At 47.2% G+C, this 20,359-nt stretch overlaps 1 protein-coding gene across 1 annotated transcript; it reads right to left on the bottom strand.

The window, feature by feature from the left end:
* Positions 1 to 3,822: 3,822 nt before the first annotated feature.
* Positions 3,823 to 5,105, bottom strand: LOC125759136 (uncharacterized). Its single transcript, XM_049417459.1, has 4 exons — positions 4,901 to 5,105; positions 4,697 to 4,765; positions 4,531 to 4,630; positions 3,823 to 3,957 (listed from the first exon to the last, which is right to left on the bottom strand). The coding sequence occupies exons 1-4, from the start codon at positions 5,092 to 5,094 to the stop codon at positions 3,823 to 3,825; spliced, it is 498 nt and encodes a 165-aa protein (XP_049273416.1). The 5' UTR covers positions 5,095 to 5,105.
* Between the last annotated feature and the right edge of the window lie 15,254 nt (positions 5,106 to 20,359).

Here is a 20,359-nt window from a genome sequence, read left to right as displayed (position 1 = left end):
GCAGAAAATGAATACTCGATTCCGAGGTTATTTGGGTAGGCCTACAACTTTGACATGTTAGCGATTGAAGCAAGAATAAAAAAAGACAAAACAAAACCATACTAAGTGATGAAAAATACTGGCTCTAAGCACACAATTACCGCTAATGCGCCGATGGTACGCCTTTGCTAGATTTAGTATTCTTTAAAAATTACTGTCAAAGCAAGTGGGAAACCCTGGTATAGTAATGCCAAAGACACGTACTATCGCGCTCAGTATGATCTACATCACGCGAGCGCGTAGCCGAGCGCTCTGCAAGGTTGTACAGTGGCGCCGATCATGGCATGTTTTCGAGTTATCGGGAGAGAGTTTGGCTACTCGTGCGATGCACCCTCGAAGTTGTTATTTTCGAAGCTGATATCACCGCAGGGCAAAACGAGGGCGAGGGTGAAAGCAAGTGGAGGCGATGCGCGCTTGCAGGGACAGCCAAACTCTCTCCAGATAACTCTAAAACATACCATAATCGGTGCCACTGTGCAACCTTGCAGAGCGCTCGGCCACGCGCTCGCGTGATGTATCTCATACTGAGTGCGATAGTAACAAGTCTGTTCTGTATCAAAAGCACAAGATACAGTAACGCGAATCGATATAGCATTGTCTTTTGATGCTAATCAATAAGCTGATTGGTTCACTTAGTTACCATGTTAAACTCGCAGCCCAATATGTGTTCGGGTAACAAGGCACAGTCGAGCCCAATACGAGTTGCAACTCGTAGCCCGTGGTATAAGTGGCGCCAACAAAACACGGCAGCGCAAAGAAAATTATTTAAGGAAGCACTTTAGATTGCTGGTATTTTATAAACCAATCTAACATCTGCCATTGTCACTGAAGCTTAGGGACCTTTGAAAGAAGGCCACCATGTTGCAACTCGTTGAGCGCGACTACATAGGGGCACGAACGAACAATAAACCAGAACATACACACACAAAATTCCAAGCCTTTCATTTTTTCAGTATTTGCTCAAATTACGAGGGACAAGCTATTCCACAGCTACCCTGCTACTTCAGAAAAGCAACAAAGTCACGATCGAGAAGGAGGTTCGACAACAAGATACAATCACTATTGCTGTTCACTGCATGTATGGAAGTATGAGTGACTGGATTGGAAAGAAATAGGAAGAAAGATTAACCGACTATTTTAGCAATGTACAGTTTACAGACCGCACCATACACTTCACGAATGACGACAGCCAAGGGGAAATGACTGAAGACGAAGCGAAAAAGCCTCAAAGCAGGGTTGAAGCTCAACATGCAGAAAGCAAAGATTATGCTAGTTGGTACGGCGAGAGAAAAGCGCGTGTTAAACAACTGCACCCTAGAAGCAGTAGAAGGGTCACGTTGAAGCTAAACGCTAACAGGGGAGCCTACTCATGCAAAAGAAATTCACAGAAGATTAAAAAAGGGCTATTGCACGTACAGTAGGCATTCTCGACTCATCACCGGAATATTACCATTGCCACGAAAGCGGGAAGGGTTAAAAAGCATTGCACTTAGTCAGTGCTAACGTATGGGCCAGAAAGCGAGAGAAACTAAAATTCGTTAAAAGGATCACACAGAATACGATGAAACAAAACGATAGTCGAAACTGAGGAAGACAACAGTGCGAGTCTAAACGAACAGGGGTAGTAGATATCGGGAGGAAACATTAAGACAAAGAAACGGATCAGGGCAAGTCATGCTAAGAGAAGCACAAATTGCCGGTGGTCAATTTGAGTGTCTGGATGAATAACAAGAGACGAAGTGTGTCCTAGGGCAGCAATGGGTTAGGTGGAGCGACGAAGTTAAGAAATTTGCAAGCATAAAATAGAATCTGCTAGCGCAGGAAACGGTGCACTGGAAATCGTTCAGAGAGGACTCTTCCCTGCAGTGGACATAATATAAGCTAACGATGAAGCGTTTAGCAATTAGGCTTGTCACGGTACTTTTAGAAATGCTACAACCCACCACTGCTGTCAGTCTAGGCCAAAAAAAAAATTTTCGAATAATACGAGCTCCTGTCACGAAGTAGAGCCGTCCACTTGGCATCTCGCAACATAGAAGTTGTTTGGCAGTTATCTGGAGCTAAAAATTACCCAACGGTTAAGATACTCCCTAAGTCACGTTTCTAGTCTGTCATGACCGACAGACTGGGAACGCCGACGCGGCAACTTAGAGCTCTACTCTAAAACACTAAGGAAATCTTTCTGGTTGGGAACTGCAGTATTGCTCGGTGTTATAGCTGCTGGCCAGGAAGAGGCACTCTAACGCCAAACTCGAGCACGATTAAGCTGATGAAATGCATGGATTGACCGAGATGGAAACAAGCAGTTGTATACTGATAGAATTCCATAATGTCAGCGCCCTGTCTGTCGTTCTATCACTCACTTCTCCAGTACCATTTGTTCCCGTTTTAATAATTAAACAGCTCACTTAGGTGCCCTCATTCATTTGCCGACAACTTACTAAACGTTTTCACACAGCTAGATTTTCTTAATGTGCTGCCTATACAGGATGTTTTTTAGACAATACAGATATCCGATTTAAAAAAACCTATGACAGTAAGGCTCCTGTCGTTTAAGCACACGAAGTCCACGTCGAGGCGGAAATGCTTTGCCACAGCTAAAATGACGCTGTTCCCATGAATTAAAAAAAACAATTTAATTAACTTTTTAATTATTGACATGAGGGCAGGTTTTTATATTATAAAGTTGTAGTGCGTGCCAACTTATTCGACACCTATTTTTTTAGAAATCCCAAAAGTTGCACGTAGTTCGAAATAATCGTCATCGAATTTCATGCGCGAAATCGAAACCGATCGCGCAAGGCGCGCACGCAGCGCGACCGTTCTACGCCGGACCGAAACTACGCGTCACATGGGACTGACGACGTTTGAATGACGGCGCGCCGTGGCCGCATGTTTTCATGAAAGGCTGCAAGGCATCTCACTTCTGCCCGTGCATCGTCTTACTTTTGCGCGTGGTATTTGGTGCTTATTTGTTTCTTTCGAACTGTGCGCAAGAAAACCGAAATATCGGCCTTTTCTTTGTCTGGAATGCATAAAGCACTGGTCGGCCACAGGCGCTTCTTGCGCAGAGGCTAAATAGCTTTCGCGCCTTTTTTATGGTTTAAGAAAGAAACATAGGTACCACGCATCGCACGCAAGCATTAAGCTGTTTACTAGTGTATTTCAGCATGCTTGCCGATTTTGCTGACCAGATTCTGCTTTGGCGCGCCTTCATTCAAGTTTCGTCACTTCCCTGTCACGTGTCATTCCCGGTGTTCGGCCGCGCTTCGTGAGCGGTCAGTTTCGATTTCTCCCTTGAAATTCGATGATGAATATCTCGAACTACGTGCAACTTTCGTTACTAAAGAATAGATATGCCATCAATTGGCGCCCACTACAACTTTGTAATATAAACACCTGCCCTCCCGTCAATAATTAAAAAGTTAATTAAACGAGTTTTTGTTAATTAGTCGCGTCAACGTCATTTTAGCTGCAGGAAAGTTTTTCCGCCTCGACGGGGAGTTCATGTGCGAAAACGACAGGAACTTGACTATCATATAATTTTTATAAAAACTTATTTTCTAAAAAAACACCCTATATCTAAATGTACGGTCGTTTCTCCCTTAACAAAATATACGCTCCAACCATTCCTGGAAATGGTAACCTTAGTGCCTTTATCTTCGCTTATATCAGCGCAACATAGTCGCTAAGTCACTGTGGTGGGTGTCGTGTATACCAGCACACTTCAACATGCCCATAGTAACCTTTTCAGATAACAATGGCTGCAGGCAATTAAATCAGCTAGAAGCACGATTCTTGCTTATAGTCTACTCGTGGACGTATGAGAAAGTGCTCACTTGAGGTAGTGCCGGGAGGATATCCGCCAGGAAGATCAGCCGTTGTGGCCCAAGGGGTGTGTGAAGACAGTCGGCGCTCCTGGGATGAAGGCAACGAACTTATTAATACCTGGAGGCACAACGTGCACAAGTGGACGCAACTTGTTCTTTGCAGTTCATGGGACTATAGAGGCCAAGAAGGAGCAAGATAGAGTAACTGAGAGCTGAGCTGCTTGGTACGTATTGATGTTAAAGGTCTGGGCATGCAAATGCGGACGTAGTCAAGACACGACAAACGCCGATTACGATACTCCCTAATGAAAAAACGGAGTTTGTGGTGTCTTGACTTCTCTTGTGCGCATGCCCGCGCACTAGCCCGCGCGCACGCAACGCCCCCAAATTCAAAGGACACGCGCGCACATGCTGAAATGCTATCAACCAAATACATGCGCCTATATAATGGCCGGTCACGGTAACCGCAGAGCCTACGTTCTAGCTGAACGCAGTAGGCTGCTAAGTCACTACGGAAGCTGTCACCATTTAGGCGTCCCCTAAACCCTTCGACATGCCCGTATTAACCCTTCAGAGAACGATGGCTGCGATTAACAAAGCTTGAAGCAAGGTGGCCCTTCGGGTTTACTGTACTACTCATGGAAATACGAGAGATGCTTACTCGATCCAATGCCGGGAGCACGTCCGCCATGAAGACTCCGTCGGCGATAGTGCGAAAGCTAAGCCGGAGCGGCACGGGGCGTGTCAGTACGTCAGCGCTCCTAGAACGAAAGGAAAACTTGTTAGGCGTCGAAAGCGCGCGTAAAAAAAAATAAACGCAGTCTCACGAATAACGCTTGAGCGCGAAGCCACGGCTGGTCCATGTGCACTCTGCAGGTCTAGCAGCCAAGTCGAAGCTACGAAAGAAAAAAAAAAAGAGGGCAAGGGTTAACGCGGCAAGAGAACACGCAAACCGCGAGAAAGATGTCAGCTAGAACGGGCACTACCAACTCTAACACGAGTGAACGTTAAAGAAAGAAGGGTTAACCCACCTGCGCTCCGCCCGCAGCAAGTCCCCGACGCGACGCGTTGTGCAGACTTGAAGTTCAGACGTTGCCGGCTTCTTGAAGTTCGGGGACAAGCCGACGAGGCAAACACCGGGACGCCGCTTTGCGGCCCGCGAGAACCACATTACGCACCAGAGAAGTTTGGCACGAAATGAGGCCCGCGGGAGCGCCACGGACATTCCGGGTCGAGTCCTCCCGTGCACACAACCCCTGACAAAGCTACCTACCTACCTAACCGTCAGCTAAGCCTGAAAGCTGTACGCGCGCGCCTGTGTCACGGGGAGTTGGGACTCGAAGTGGCAGCATTGTTCAAGGAACCCGCTCGCTAAATTTCCACGCAACCTTCAACTTCGGTTGAGCTAGGAAACTATAGCGAGTTACGTTCGGTGAACACGCCCCACACCTCGCCGGCCTGCCATATATTGGGGCTCACCAATTACGATGCCGACGACGAAGCTCGCAGCGGTCCTCGATGAATTCCAGGCGACGCAATTCCTGGTACACAGCTCCATAAGTCCAGGTAAAGTCCACACACACACAAAGAAAAAAAGGTAAAACGCGACTCGTACGTACTGCAACTACACGCCCCGTGCCTGAACATCGTGGCAAGCCGTCCCATGGCGCCTAACTGCCGTCTACAAAATGCGCAGCGTTGCCGGCAGCAAACGAAAAATGGAGGTCGGCCGCTCGCGTGTAAAACATTTTAACGACGATGCTCCGATAGTCGCGCATGCGTTGTTGCAGCCACAACTAGTGGCGTTATTACGTCACGGCATCGTTCGTCGCCGTCTTATCGACGAGATCTGCGCGCGGCGTATTGCGCCGCAAGAAAATTGAAGAAAAGATGTACAAAAGAAAAATCGAAAGATGGCCCATGCGGCGCGTCACCGTCGGGCTCGGAATGTTCCAGAAGCGAATGAGCTCAGAGCTGAAGCGGTGGGATTGCTTCCGCGATGTCGTCGCCTTCTCGCGTATACCTTCGCTCTTGAACTGCGACACAGTTACCGGCATGACTTGCAATTATGTGACGAACGCGCGCAAATAATAGGCAGTTTTAGAATAGCGCACGCTAAGTTAGCTATTCTAGACCTAGCTTTGCGTATATACGCTATTCTAAAACTGCCAATTAGGCAAGTTTAGAATAGCGTACGCAAAGCTTTGCGTTAGTTTTTCGCGCAACTGCGCATGCGTCGTACGCTAACCGCTTGCGGGCTTCCATTAAGTGACGGAAATAGCGGGCCACAAACGCTAACTTAGCCTACGCTATTTTAAAACTGCCTAATGAAGCTAATTATACGTGTAAAGTATTTCCTTGGACTCTTGCCACGCAGCCTTTTTCTTGAATCCGTTGTAGCAAGAAACCGCGCGTTCCGTTAATTTCAGTCGCACTTGTCCGCTGCCGTGGAACATGGTTACGACCAGTGGCGTACCAACTTCGTAAAGTAAAAAGTTTCTCTCTGTGTGCCGTAGTATCGCGCCCCGATGTTTATCATGTACCAACTTGTTCGGAGGCGAGGAGGGGGGGGGCTAGCATACCTTACTGCATCGGCAGTATATTTATAAAAATCACCAGGCCTGCGCGGAAAGCACAGCACAATCACAGCGAAAGCTGGAAGAGCGGCATTTCTAGAGCCCGTTATAAATTCTCTTGTGGCTACTAATACAAGTACACCTGCAAGGTACCCACTACGCGACAAATCATAGTTTTTATGAAGTTGGGAAGCACTCACCACGACATTATTCGTTATTCTGCGGAGAAGCGAGGTACCATCTGTAAGGCACTATGTGCATTTTGTTGATGCGAATGTTGATGACGATGAATTATGGCTGAGCCCTTTGTAATAGGTTGGAAGCTTCAAACGACCCACTAGTTACGTAATTCATATTGTGTGACGCCCGGTCGCTATTTAACTGTCCCACCACGCTTTATAACATATGTTAACGTGAGAAAGAGAGAGAGGGAATTAACTTTATTGAGACCCTGAGGAAATGGATCATGGGAGCCTTTCTTGGCAACCAATAGAAGTGCACTTGCGAGGAACCCACTACGCTATAAATCATCATAATTTTTGTGAAGTAGGGAAGCAGCCACTATGCAATTTTTCGTCATTCTGCGGAGAACAGTGGTACTCGCTAAACACCTGTAAGGCATTATGTGCACTTTGTTGATGCTGTGGCTGATGACGATTAAGAATTATCGCAAGGCCTTTGTAATGGGTTCGAAGCATCCAACAACCCACTCGTCGCGCAATTCGCATTTTGTGATGCCCGGTTACAGAATTTCCGTTTGTGTGACGCCTGGTTGTTAATTTACTCTTCTACCACACTACTCTACATATGTTAATGTGGTTCCCTCGCGACATGAAGCCTGTATAGGGTCCTTTTGCAACGCATTTTCAAGCACCGGCATGGCTCAGAGGTTGAACACTCGGCTCCCACGCAGAGGGCCCAGGTTCGAACCTCGTTCCATCCTGGAAATTTTGTCTTATTTCCTTTTTTTTCTTATTTAGTGCGATAGCGGCTACGGACACCGGCGGCGGCGGCGGACAACTACGGCGCCAAAAACGGCCGTTGAAATGATCTCATAACAGCTTTCGCTGTAATATATATATATATATATATATATATATATATATATATATATATATATATATATATATATATATATATACAGGGCATAGGTCGGCACTGTAAGAGAATACTCACTCACACTCACTCCCCCCAATTTTTTCAGCCTTCGCACTCACTCACGTTCATACTCATGCCTACTCACACTCATAGGCACTCATTCACGTTCATACTCACGCCTACTCACACATATAGGCACTCACTCACGTTCATACTCACGCCTACTCACACTCATAGGCACTCACTCACGTTCATACTCACACCTACTCACACTCATAAGCATTCACTCACGTTCATACTCACACCTACTCACACTCATAGGCATTCACTCACGTTCATACTCACACCTACTCACACTCATAGACACTCACTCACGTTCATACTCACGCCTACTCACACTCATAGGCACTCACTCACGTTGATACTCACCCCTGCTCACACTCATAGGCACTCACTCACGTTCATACTCACGCCTACTCACACTCATAGGCACTCACTCACATTCATACTCACACTTACGGGCACTCACTCACGTTCATACTCATGCCAACTCACACTCATAGGCACTCACTCACGTTCATACTCACGCTTACACTCATAGACAGTCACTCAAGTTCATATTCACACTTACAGGTGCTCACTCACGTTCATACTCACGCCTACTCACAGTCATACGTACTCAATCACGTTCATACACCTACTCCTACTCATAGGCGCTCACTCACGTTCATACTCACGCCAACCAATACCCACTGATGGGCATACTCACGCCCATACTCGAGCCCACTCACACCCACTGAAGTTCATACTCACGCTTCCTCACACTCATAGGCACTCACTCACGTTCATACTCACGCCTACTCACACTCATAGGCACTCACTGACATTCATACTCACACTTACGGGCACTCACTCACGTTCATACTCACACCTCTCACACTCATAGGCACTCACTCACGTTCATACTCACGCTTACACTCATAGACAGTCACTCAAGTTCATATTCACACTTACAGGTGCTCACTCACGTTCATACTCACGCCTACTCACAGTCATACGTACTCAATCACGTTCATACTCACACCTACTCCTACTCATAGGCGCTCACTCACGTTCATACTCACGCGAACCAATACCCACTGATGGGCATACTCACGTCCATACTCGAGCCCACTCACACCCACTGAAGTTCATACTCACGCTTCCTCACACTCATAGGCACTCACTCACGTTCATGCTCACACGTCACGACCATTGGTACTCACTCGTGTTGATACTCATGCCCGCTCACACTCATAAGTTTTCACTCACTTTCAGTAACGCCTCTCACACTCATTGGTACTCACTCACGTTCATACTCACGTGCACTTACTATCATACCTACTCACTCACGTTCACACTCACACGTACACACACTCATAGCACTTACTCACGCTCTTACTCACATCTACTCGTTCTCACTCACGTTCACACTCACGCCATCTCACACTCATAGGCACTCACTCACGTTCATACTCACGCCCACTTACGCTCATAAGTACTTACGTTCACACTCAAGGGTACACACACTTATGGGCACTCGCTGACGTTTATACTCATGCCTGCTCATACCCATCGGTACTCACCGGCCCATTCACGCTGATAAGTACTGACTCACACCTACTCACACCGGTGCTCACGTTCATACTCACACCTACTCACAGCCATTTGTACTCACGTTCACTCATGTCTACTCACTACCATGGATACTCACTCACATTCGTACTCACACCTATTGCACTCGTATGTTGCCTTCATACTCATGCCTCACATCCCTCGTCACTCACTCATACTCACACTCACGCCTTTGAAATGAGTCTACTCATGAATGAACATGCCAAGCTTTCCGCTCTACTCACACTCACATGCGGCCCCTGATGTCCATATTGAAGTACACTCCCGTTCACAGATACTCGCGTTTACACGTCTGTTAGCTCCCATCTTCGATCATTACCACTCACGCCTACTCAACCTCGCCGGGTCTCATTCACATCTCTCTGTCACACTGGACAAAAGTTTTGTGTGCATTCGCATCTAAGATCATCATCTCTCATATATTCTCGTTATATCCGAACGTGCACATTTGTAAGTTTGTAATGGATAGTCTCAGGGACAAACCGCGGATGTTAAAACTGGTTCAAGGGAAATGTGCTATGTATATGTATTATTATTTTTTAAATTTGAACTTTATTCAGACAGACATTGTCGGGGATGAAGGGGCTAAAGGCAGATGCAACTGCCTGACAAAGGCCCCCCTACCCATACATTGCACAGGGGATGTCATATGGGATGTCGGGACCGCGGAAACTTTGTTCGAATTAACCGAATGCCGAATTATCGAAAGTATCAAGGAAACAATAAACAAGTGTCTATTACATCAATGCATTCGCATTTTCTTGATGACCACTTACATTCATGGTGCATATCTGGCATAAGAGCAATGCAAATGCCGCAAATTTCTTCATTCGCAACTCCGTTCACAATGTGACCGCGGCTCAAGACAGCCGTGTCTTAACACTAAACGTGATCTGCCCCCCCCCCCCCCTTATTACGTACCGCCACCGCCACCACGCGCACGTGAAGATAACTTCTGCGCCGGAAAAATGATCGACAAATGATCGTTCGTTCATCGTAATGTCGCAACCGAATTTTATACCAGCATGCGCACTGCGGCTGAATCTCTTCACCTTCAACAGCTTCCACTATGTTCGAGTTGCGTGACATTGCGCGTGCATTGCCCGAAGTCAAAACGAGGCTACTGAGTGCCGCATCCGCTGTGGACGAAATTAATTGCGGTCGCTAAATTAAGACACGATCATAGCGACCACCCAGTTCCGAAGGCGCGTGCGCGGCCTGCGCCCACAGTCGAAACGAAACTGCTCGGCACAGCATCCGCTGCTGAATAAACCTGGCTCGCTAATGCACAATAATCAACGGCTACTACACAGTTCTGAAGCGACGCGGCGAAAACGAAACTACTGCTTGTCGCAGCTTTGACCCGCAGTCGCCGCTGGCGCTATTGACGTGATCTTAGATATATCACCCACGCAGTTCGCGTGCCCCGAGAAAAATCGAAGACAAAGCAAGTAGGCCGCAGCCGTCGAAGTCTTTGTCGCCAACAACGTGATTATGGCTAGATCGTGGACGGCGACCGCGCCTTTATGAAGGACCGCAGGCGTTTGAGTTGTTCGCGAATGCCGTTTTTTCTCCTGTGAGTCGAACTCCGAGTCGAACCTCGGATTGCTTGGTGCGCTCCGAGGATCGTCCGAATTAACCGGGTTGCGGGCAGATATGACCGAATTAACGAGAGTTTGATACCATTAAACAATGCATAAGCTTGCCGCGACCAAAGAACACGTCCGAATTATCCGATTTTCCGAATTAACGAGGGGCGAATAACGACCTTTTAGCGTATAACCTTTCATTTTCGTCGACTGACCAAACAGCAAATGTATGGCGCGCTTATTTGCTAACTCCACCTTCACTGCTTATGCCAGGGGTTTAAAACTCACGTCAGCTAACGAGCCGCAGTCACGAAAATTTATTCCCGCAAGGGCCAGGACACAATGACGAAGGTAAGAGCGGGGGGCGGGTAGGAATAGTTTGTACAAAATGTCAGGCCATGCATAAACATGCTCCGCCGCTATGTCAGGGACAATTCTCTTCTCCACCCCCCCCCCCCTTCTCGCCCCTGAAAGTGCACTGCGCTTGCACCCTGCTCGACCAATATAGCATTGAATGCTTAGGTTTGTTTTGTCGGCGAGCACAGTGAAAATGCAGCGCACAATCACGACGTCTAGGAAGAAGCACACCACCACAGCGCTGATCGGCCTTCTGCCACATTGTGATTTCTGTGCGCCACACCAGCGGCCGCGTTAATCCTTGGATTATGCCGTTTTTGAGACATGGCTAGTTGACGCCGCAGTATGGACGTCTGCGTTACGCCATAAAAATGTGTATCTAGTACATTGAATCGGTGTACTTCATATAAAGTTATTCGCATTAAGGCTAAAGTCTCATATGCCTCATCAAGCGGGAAAAGTGATCTCTAATGCCATGTGACGCTCCCTCCTAGCCCTTTTCCTTCGTCCATGTACAAGCCCAATCAGTAAACACACAAACACACACACGAGATCACGGGAAATACATCATCTCCTCATTATGCGCTCGTGTCGACCACCGCCACGGGACCGGTGAGGCTGCCATCGTCCGAGGCGGCAGAAGAAATGGCCATAGCCTTAGCAAAACTGGCCACTCAAGCATGCAGTGCCTCACACTGTAACTCTTTGGCTAATTTTCACTAATAAAAATGTTTTCACCACCACCACCTAACCCGCCGCGACGTGGACGAAAGGGCCGAGGCTGTGCGGCGCTCCACCCGTCACCCGGCTGTCCGTGGTGCGGGCACGAGACAGCCGACATGGCACACATACTTTGGAAGTGCGAGTGCGGTATTCGCCGCCACTACCTGGACGAGGTAGTGTGTACCCCATGACGACTGACTGAGCGGTGGCGAGCCGCCCTTCTCAGCCCACATCTAGTGGACCAAATCTGGGCTGTCCAGCGAGCCAGGGCTATCGCCGAAAACGTCGCACGATGTTCCCCGGACGACGGCTCCTGGAGGCCTAGCCTGGGCCAGTGATTCCTCGTGGGACTCTAAATAATTTAAAGTTCATTACCTACCTACCTCATTATGCGCAAGGGTCAAAAGGTCATCACAAACTCCTAATTTATTAAGCCGCAAGCCTTTTATGTCTCACGCGAAGCACGAAAGGCTGGCTCAAAAAATCTAGTGACCTCTCAAGCGCGAAACTGTGCGCTACCTTCGCCTTTGCGGCCTTCGTGTGAAAAAGAAAAAGCAAAGCGGCGCTTGTGCGATATAAATTGCAATGTAAAATAGTCGCACCCGATGGCTTTGGTATTGAAGCCATCTTAGGAGAATGCATCAGGGGCACTGTGAATCTTTTTCCTGGTTTCTAGGATATTCACGGTCCCTCGGTTCCTTCAAAGCCATCGTGCTAAGGTTGCCAAAACTTCATCATATTGTCGCGACGTCAAGACAGAGGCCGTAACGCACAGAATGATCGCGTCTTTTTTTTCTACAATTTTTGCTTTTAAGTACATGTGAGAAGTGTGGGATGCGTGAGAAAGTATTATGAAAGAAGTAAACTTACGGAGCAGTCCGACCTCCACGGACTACGAACTGGCACAGATACAGGTTGTCCTGTGATGTCATTTCCGGCTTTTAGTTTTCGCACTTTGCGGAGTATCAACGTGAAATATTTTTGCTATAGCCAAAGTAAAATGTAGTGATTAGTGATGCCGAAAATTGCGCTCAATCTGAAGAGAAAAAAAGTAAAGTAAACCGGCAAGAGACAGGCCAAGATAGATACAGTCAGGATCAAAACAAATTTAGGATTTTCCCTGACAAATCACACGATGCTTTAGAACAAGAAGAAAATATGGACGTGGAGCGATGAACAATACCTTAACTACACTGATTTACGAAACAGCAATTTGAAGGTAAATCACGAAGGCAAGCATTAAGTAAATTCTCCAAAACTACAAAAAAATAATAAATAAACGACAACGCGGCAGTATTACTAACTCCCGTGATCAAGTAGAATTAGTAGACTGTAGAAACTGCAACACCACTATGTTAGTTGGCGAAATCATTTACTGTTGCTGAGCACTCACTTATTTTCTCTGATAATAATATCTGGGTTTAACGCGCCAGAACCACGATATGAATATGAGGCGTGCCGCAGTGGAGGGCTCAGGAAATTTTGACCAGCTGGTGTTCTTTAACGTGCACTGACATCGCACAGTACACGGGCCTCTACCACCACGCCTCCATCAAAATGCGACCGCCGCGGCCGGGGTCGAACCCGCGACCTTCGGGTCAGCAGCCGAGCACCGCAACCGCTACACCACCGCGGCGAACTATTACTTTTTTCTGGTATTAGCAAAAAGGTTGCTCGTGGTGGTGTTGCACACGTCACCGGTCCCAGGAAAATTAATAGTCGAAACAGTGCTACACTCCAAGAAAGAAAAAAAAAGTCAAAAGGGGGTCACGGCAACCGACTCTCTTCGATAATTCATTTGACCCCTTTTGGAAGGTAGAATCAGAAAATGATATTTAACTTTTCTGCAAGAGTCAGTTGTCACTCTTGCAGCGCGTTTCGATCGGCTAGCGTGTCGAAGACGCCGCCGTATGCATCATATACATCGCGTGGTCGCGTGGCTGCCTGCCGTTCGGCGCGGTTCACGCAGTTCGCGTACGCTGCCTGGCGCGGCGCCGGGGCTCGCCGTCGCGTCGGCACTGGCTATGCACGAATGAAAGCATTTCTTTTCTGAGAAATCGCTTCAAAATTTGGTTTCAGAATAGAAACCCATCCTTCAAATACTCAGGAAACACATTCGAGTACGAGCACCCGAACGACACCAAGCGCGCGCAGACGCCGTCGACGTCGAGATCAGACATGTCATATGCTAGAATTAGCGCACCTAACTCCCACAATCACGTAAACTCACTTGATTCTGTTATAGCGTCATCGCAGACGTTGGCGAACCACGAAAACAGCAAACAGAAACGAAGGAAAAAAAGTGCACGGCGGGGACCGCAACAACGCGCGCCGTCGAAAGTATCTCGCTTTTTCACCTTACCGGCGAGGCGTGTCAAACTTAAGTGGCCAATGCGTACGTGCTGGAAGCATCCTACTATATCTGCACCTCAAAGTAGCATCTTTAAGCCAAGAAAAACCATAATATATAGTGGGTCTAAGCGTTCTGTAGACGGGCTTTTTTTTCACGTTCGCACGCGCGGAAGCACGCTGCACACTCAAAGTTGATAGAAATGTTGTTACTAAAGCGTATCTCAAAACAACATCTTGCACCTTCAGCAGTGCAGACACGATTTTGCGATCAGCAAAAAATGACCCTTGATAATTGTTTGCATCGCTCATTTTATGGGAGCTTGTACAGCAACGCACTAACGGTGACAGCTTTAGTTGGGCATCCGCAACAGCCCCGCGGACGCAGGCTGCTGTTGGAAATGGCTGGCAGATAACTTCCGCAGAGCTGCTGCAGACGCCCAGCTAAAGCTGTATAATTAGTACCTACGAAAGCAGTACACTCACCGTTAACGGGCGCACGTTGTCCGTGTCCGCGGCTCCATGAATATTCCGCCCTCCTAGCTTGACTTCGAGAACGGAGCCTGGCGTCAACGCCACCGAAGATGCGCATTTATTATCGAACACAAAACTGTACGACAGGCAACTGACGCAACCCGCGCAACCGACGCAACGCACAACGCACTCCAAGAGACCGAGCAGATGAGAGAGAAGGCCGAGGCGCGGCGCCAGCCCGGCTGGCTCCGTCGGCGAGGGAGGCGAGCCACCGCGCCAGAACGGCGCCGAACGGCAAACGCGCAATACGTATGGCGCATACGACGGCGCCTTCATCGCGGAAGCCAATCGAAACGCGCTTTAGGAGAGTCCCGTGACTCCAGCCCAAATGCTCTCTTTCTCTCGTCTACGTTCCAAAAGGGATCAAATGGACACCCGAAGAGTAAAAAAAAGTCCTCTTTTGACTCTTTTTTTTCTTAGAGTGTACTCAGTTACACTAATAGTATAGTACCCTCATGAGTGCTCACTCACGACTACTCACACTCATGAGCACTCACTCACGTTCATACTCACACCTACTCACCCTCATGAGTGCTCACTGACGTTCACACTCACGTCCACTCACACTCATGAGCACTCACTCACGTTCATACTCATTACTCACAGTCATGAGTACTCACTCACGTCCACTCACACTCATGAGCACTCACTCGCGTTCATACTCACATCTACTCACACTCATGAGTACTCACTCACGTTCACACTCACGCCTACTTACCCTCCTGAGTGCTCACTCACGTTCACACTCACGTCCACTCACACTCATGAGCACTCACTCACGTTCATACTCACATCTACTCACACTCATGAGTACTCACTCACGTTCACACTCACGCCTACTCACCCTCATGAGTGCTCACTCACGTTCAACTCACGTCCACTCACACTCATGAGCACTCACTCACGTTCATACTCACATCTACTCACCCTCATGAGTGCTCACTCACGTTCAACTCACGTCCACTCACCCTCATGAGTGTTCACTCACGTTCACACTCACGTCCACTCACACTCATGAGTGCTCACTCACGTTCACACTCACTACTACTCACACTCACGAGTGCTCACTCACGTTCACACTCACGTCCACTCACACTCATGAGTACTCACTCATACTCACACTCACAACGTTAAAATGAGTGTGAGTGAGTGCACTCATGAGTGAGTGTGCCTAGCTATGATACAGGGTGTCCCAGCTATCACGCAGCACAATTTAAGAAAGAGGAACGGCTTTACGCGAATCAAACCTACAGCATATTGTTCCTAGTACACTAGAGAAGCCACTGCTATTTTTTTCGTTAATGAGGTTTAATTAATTTGTCGTAATTATATTTCTAACTCGACAAGTACTCGCCTAATTGTCAAAATGTCAATGAGGCGTATGTAGGCATGTTCAAATGGCATCTAACTGCGCTACTTTCAACAACGTGCTAACTGCGCGCTCATTTTTTCCGCTTGATCAAGAAAGGCCGCGAAATATGAAAAGTGACACGTGACTAGAGTGTTGCGCGCGTCGGGAACCAGCGCCCTCAAACAGGCTCCCTATGAAGTAGACAGTATAAAGGAAAAAATGCAGAAAGAAAAAAAAAGGCATCGCCCTGTCTGCCACTCCCCGGCCTAGAAACGCACCGCTTGGTTTTACAGAGTCAGGCCGTAATCAGAACACCTACCGCATTATCAATAAGAATAGTCTGCCGTGAGATATGGATGGTTGCGGCGTACTATCGAACGGATTGAATCCCGGTGAAATTGCACGCATATCGCTGGCGCCCGACCTGTAACCTCGCCAAAATGCGGAACGCTGTCTTTCGCAACAGGCAACAGGCAAAGCGGTTGTTTGCAGTAAGCTTATTTGAGGGCGCCGGTTTCCTTTGCGGGTGGGAGCGTAGTCACGTGTTATTTTTCATATTTAGCGGGCTTTCTTTATCAGCCGGAAAAAATGAGCGCGCAATTAGCACGTTGTTGAAAGTAGCGCAGTTAGATGCCATTTGAACATGCCTACATACGCCTCATTGACATTAGGCAAGTACTTGTCGAGTTAGAAATATAATTATGATTAATTAATTAAACCTCATTAACGAAAAAAATAGCAGTGGCTACTCTAGTGTGCTAGGAACAATATGCTGTAGGTTTGATTTGCGTAACGCCGTTCCTCTTTTTTTAAATCGTGCTGCGTGATAGCTGGGACACCCTGTATAATCCCAAGGCAGCCTTACCTCGCTTGCGCCCACAACAACAGATCTAAACCAAAGCGTGTAACCAGGATGATTGTGTATTAGATACACGAAGACATGAAATCATATTCAGATGGGTGCAGGGACAAAAACAAATAAAGTGAGATGGACAAAGTGGTGTGTTTGCGCAGTAATTTTAGCCCCAGGAATATGTACCAACTAAACCAAAATGAAGTTTTATTTTAGTGACCAGAATTGACGCCAGCAGGGAACGCCAGCCGTGCCTTCACGTGTCACTGCCAAGCGCCTTCTTTATTTTCTTCTCTTGAGGTCGCGTGCTCTCCGGTTTTGTTCGCCGCCCAAAGGAGGGCGCCAGAGGGTCTTCGGGCAATACGAGCGCAAGAGTCTGAGAGTGGCTTGCGTTCTGCGCATGCGCCCCGGCGGATCGCAAATTTCTTGGGTCCCGAATTCTAAAACGCTGTGGTGTTTCGCCGGACTTGAGACGTGCGCCTCCATCTGATACTTTGACTTACAGGGCGTGGTCGACCGTACTCGCGTGCTTATCTCTTGAGCGGGAGTTTCGTAGGTCTTGTGCTTTCACTGCAAAGTTTGCTTTGAAGCTATAAACCGCACAAAGGTCACTTTGCTCACTGCAGCTGGCGCGTTTGCGAAAGGAGTGAGCTGCTAGCTAGAAGAGTGAAAGTAGGGGCTAGTTGAAGTAACAACTGTGACAGTTCGCGCTCGTCCTGTGCCGTTCTCCCTGTCACATTCCAATTTCTGGCTATCGCATTCATTGCTTTGCCCTTGAGGTGAAAGTGTGACTTTTTTTTACATTTAATTTTGCTGAATGTGTGTTTTATTTTACCTTCCTGCCATTTTGTTTTTACTATTCTTTCCTTTTCATTTCCCAGTTCGGCGGCGCGAACAGCCGTTATAAAAAACGCTCTATTGAATTTTTTTCGAATATTGTTTGTCACTTTATTGTTTTATTTGCAGTCTGTGTTCGTATTTGTTATTTCTTTCTTTTCTGTTTCGGCTGCAAAAGTACCGAAGAAATCGAGCCGGCTTTCCTTTTTTGTTCTTCTCTTGTAATTTTGGTTGTTTACACTCAACTCGTGCGGCGGTGCGCGCGGCCCACTTGTGCTCCTCGAAAGCGGCAGCCATTGCGCTGCCGGGCAGTCGTCGACGAAAATTGGTGGGATGCATATGAGCGCGTGGTAGGTGCCTGCCGAGGTAAAGAATAGTGAGCCGAGTTCGTGCCCGTGACTGCTGGTATTTTGTTTTAACCCCTTCTACGTTCCTTTGTAATCATCTTGTTTGAGTTGAACCGTAGGCCGCATCGCATCGTTGGGGCAGGCGGCCGAATGTATCCCCACAAATTGTTATTCGCTGTTTCAGCAGCCAAGATCAGAGAGCAATCCAGCCGCCCTCGGCAAAAGAAGTGCGTCGCGTGGCTCGAGGTGCATGAGCAAGCAGATCTGTCGTACCACTTCTTCGTTCCGTTACGGCAATGGACAACGATTGGCGCTTAACCCAGGAATGGGCGCCTAAGAGCTGCGCCTTTAAACAGTGCTAAGAAGGTGGTTAATAGCCAGTTGCCCGTAGCTACGTTGATGCAAGATGCCTCACTTAATTTATCGCGCGCGACTGATCTGATAATGCTGTAGCTGAAACGCTAACACAGCTTTCAGCTTTAAAAATCCCCTGCAAGAACCAATTAGGCGCATTGGCATTTTATTCCGGAAATTGGTGGTATAGTTTGGTCTTACTGATACCAAAACATGGCTCCTTCTTGCCCTTTCGTGCGAATGTGCGAATGCAGAGATCCATAAAGCTTTTTTTACCCGGCTTCAAAAGTTCAAAACAAAAAAAGAAACACTGCTCGAAAAATTTTCTCACAGTGTTTTTTTTTCTTTTTTTTCATGTTTACAGGCTTTTTTTAGCTGTATAGCTCGCAGTAGATTTCTAAGAAAAGTATTACAAATATTCTACAGCTCAGTACCGCTTTTCTTCGACGTGCTATGCCGGGTAGCGTTTTCCAAAAATATTTTTACTGACACCCTTCAGTAAGAAAGCATTTTCTAATACTTGGAGAAGGTTGCAATGAGTAATATAATGGTGGCACAAAATGCAACCGCCCACTCGGATAACCATTTTGTTAGTCGAGTATGATACTATCACTCCTCAGCTGCAAAGTTGAAACCTTAGTGTTTCTACCGAAAGCACCTAACTTGAAAATTCTTGCTCTTTAGTTTCCTTCCGGAGTGGTAGCAAATTGTCCAGTCGAAGACACGAAAACAAAACAGTTCCCAATGTACTTCTGGCGCTGGAGAACATAATTTTTTACATGAGGATTCATTATCAGTATTTTATTTATTAAATTCCAGGAGCAAACGAGAAACGCCTTACATTATGAATCAGGTTCCTTACGTAAAATGATTTATTAAGCACAGAGATTAGTGAACTTGGCACCCATGTAAATTATCATGCACAACTAATTAGATAACCCTTCGAGCATCTTCCAGGCCTTTAAATGAACATCCTTTTCCTGATGACAGGCTTCTGTTACAGCTTCAGTCACCAATGACATCCCTTTATGTCGCCCGTTCCACACGGGGGCAATTAGCACAGCAAAGCGGCCAATTTCCGGCTGTCCTAGTTGGCCCTCCAGGGGCTGCGGATGTGCACCCAGCAGTATCTTGGCACCTGAATTCCAATGAAAAGTTACTTGCGTACAGTCAGAGTAAAACCATATGCGAAAATCATCATTTTTGCAAGAGATATGCGTGTTTTATTTTGAAGAAGGAAGCGCTAAATAACACCGACGAAGGTAAAAAAAAACACACGGAAACGGCCCAACTAACACAGCCTAACAGCTACATACTGCGCTGTTGTTGGGTGCTTCTTACTTTTGTTTGTGTTATTTAACGCTACTTTATTCAAGGTGCAATAACAACTCTCCCAGCAAGCCACCATTTTGTATGCTGTGCTGCTGAGTGAAAAGGAGGTGCGAAGAAAGTACCTGACAGTACAGACGCCGACCTAGTTTGTTGTCGTCTTTCTGCCCGCCGTCCCACAGTATAATACCTTGCACAAACTAAACCAACAGTCACCTATTTAGGACAGATATTTTTGTTTCAGTTTTATGGTGGCATCTGATGCAACGGTCCGACATATTTATTCAAACTTTGACGTCAAGGTAGCAGGTTAGGTGCTTTTCCCGTCGGCTACTCTGCATTGGAACTATGTGCCCTAGTACGTTGTGTGTTGCGATAACGCTCTTTCGTGAGCCTAATAAAGTGCATCCAAGTGTCACAGCGGAATTAACCTATTTATGTAGCGTCTACTACTAATGCACTCATTTACTCAGCCCTGCACAGACGCGCAGTATATTCAAATCAAAAAATAAGTTGAAA

The sequence above is a fragment of the Rhipicephalus sanguineus genome, chromosome 7 (genome assembly GCF_013339695.2).
Source record: "Rhipicephalus sanguineus isolate Rsan-2018 chromosome 7, BIME_Rsan_1.4, whole genome shotgun sequence".
NCBI classification, from domain to species: Eukaryota; Metazoa; Arthropoda; class Arachnida; order Ixodida; family Ixodidae; genus Rhipicephalus; species Rhipicephalus sanguineus.
This window is presented reverse-complemented; position numbering and strand designations above follow the sequence as displayed.

Coding starts and splice junctions, on each gene's coding strand:
- LOC125759136 (XM_049417459.1), bottom strand. CDS start 5,094: ATGTCCGTGGCGCTCCCGCGGGCCTCATTTCGTGCCAAACTTCTCTGG. Junction 4,631..4,696: donor TTCGCGCTCAAGCGTTATTC/GTGAGACTGCGT, acceptor CTTTCGTTCTAG/GAGCGCTGACGTACTGACAC. Junction 3,958..4,530: donor TGCTCCCGGCATTGGATCGA/GTAAGCATCTCT, acceptor CCTTCATCCCAG/GAGCGCCGACTGTCTTCACA.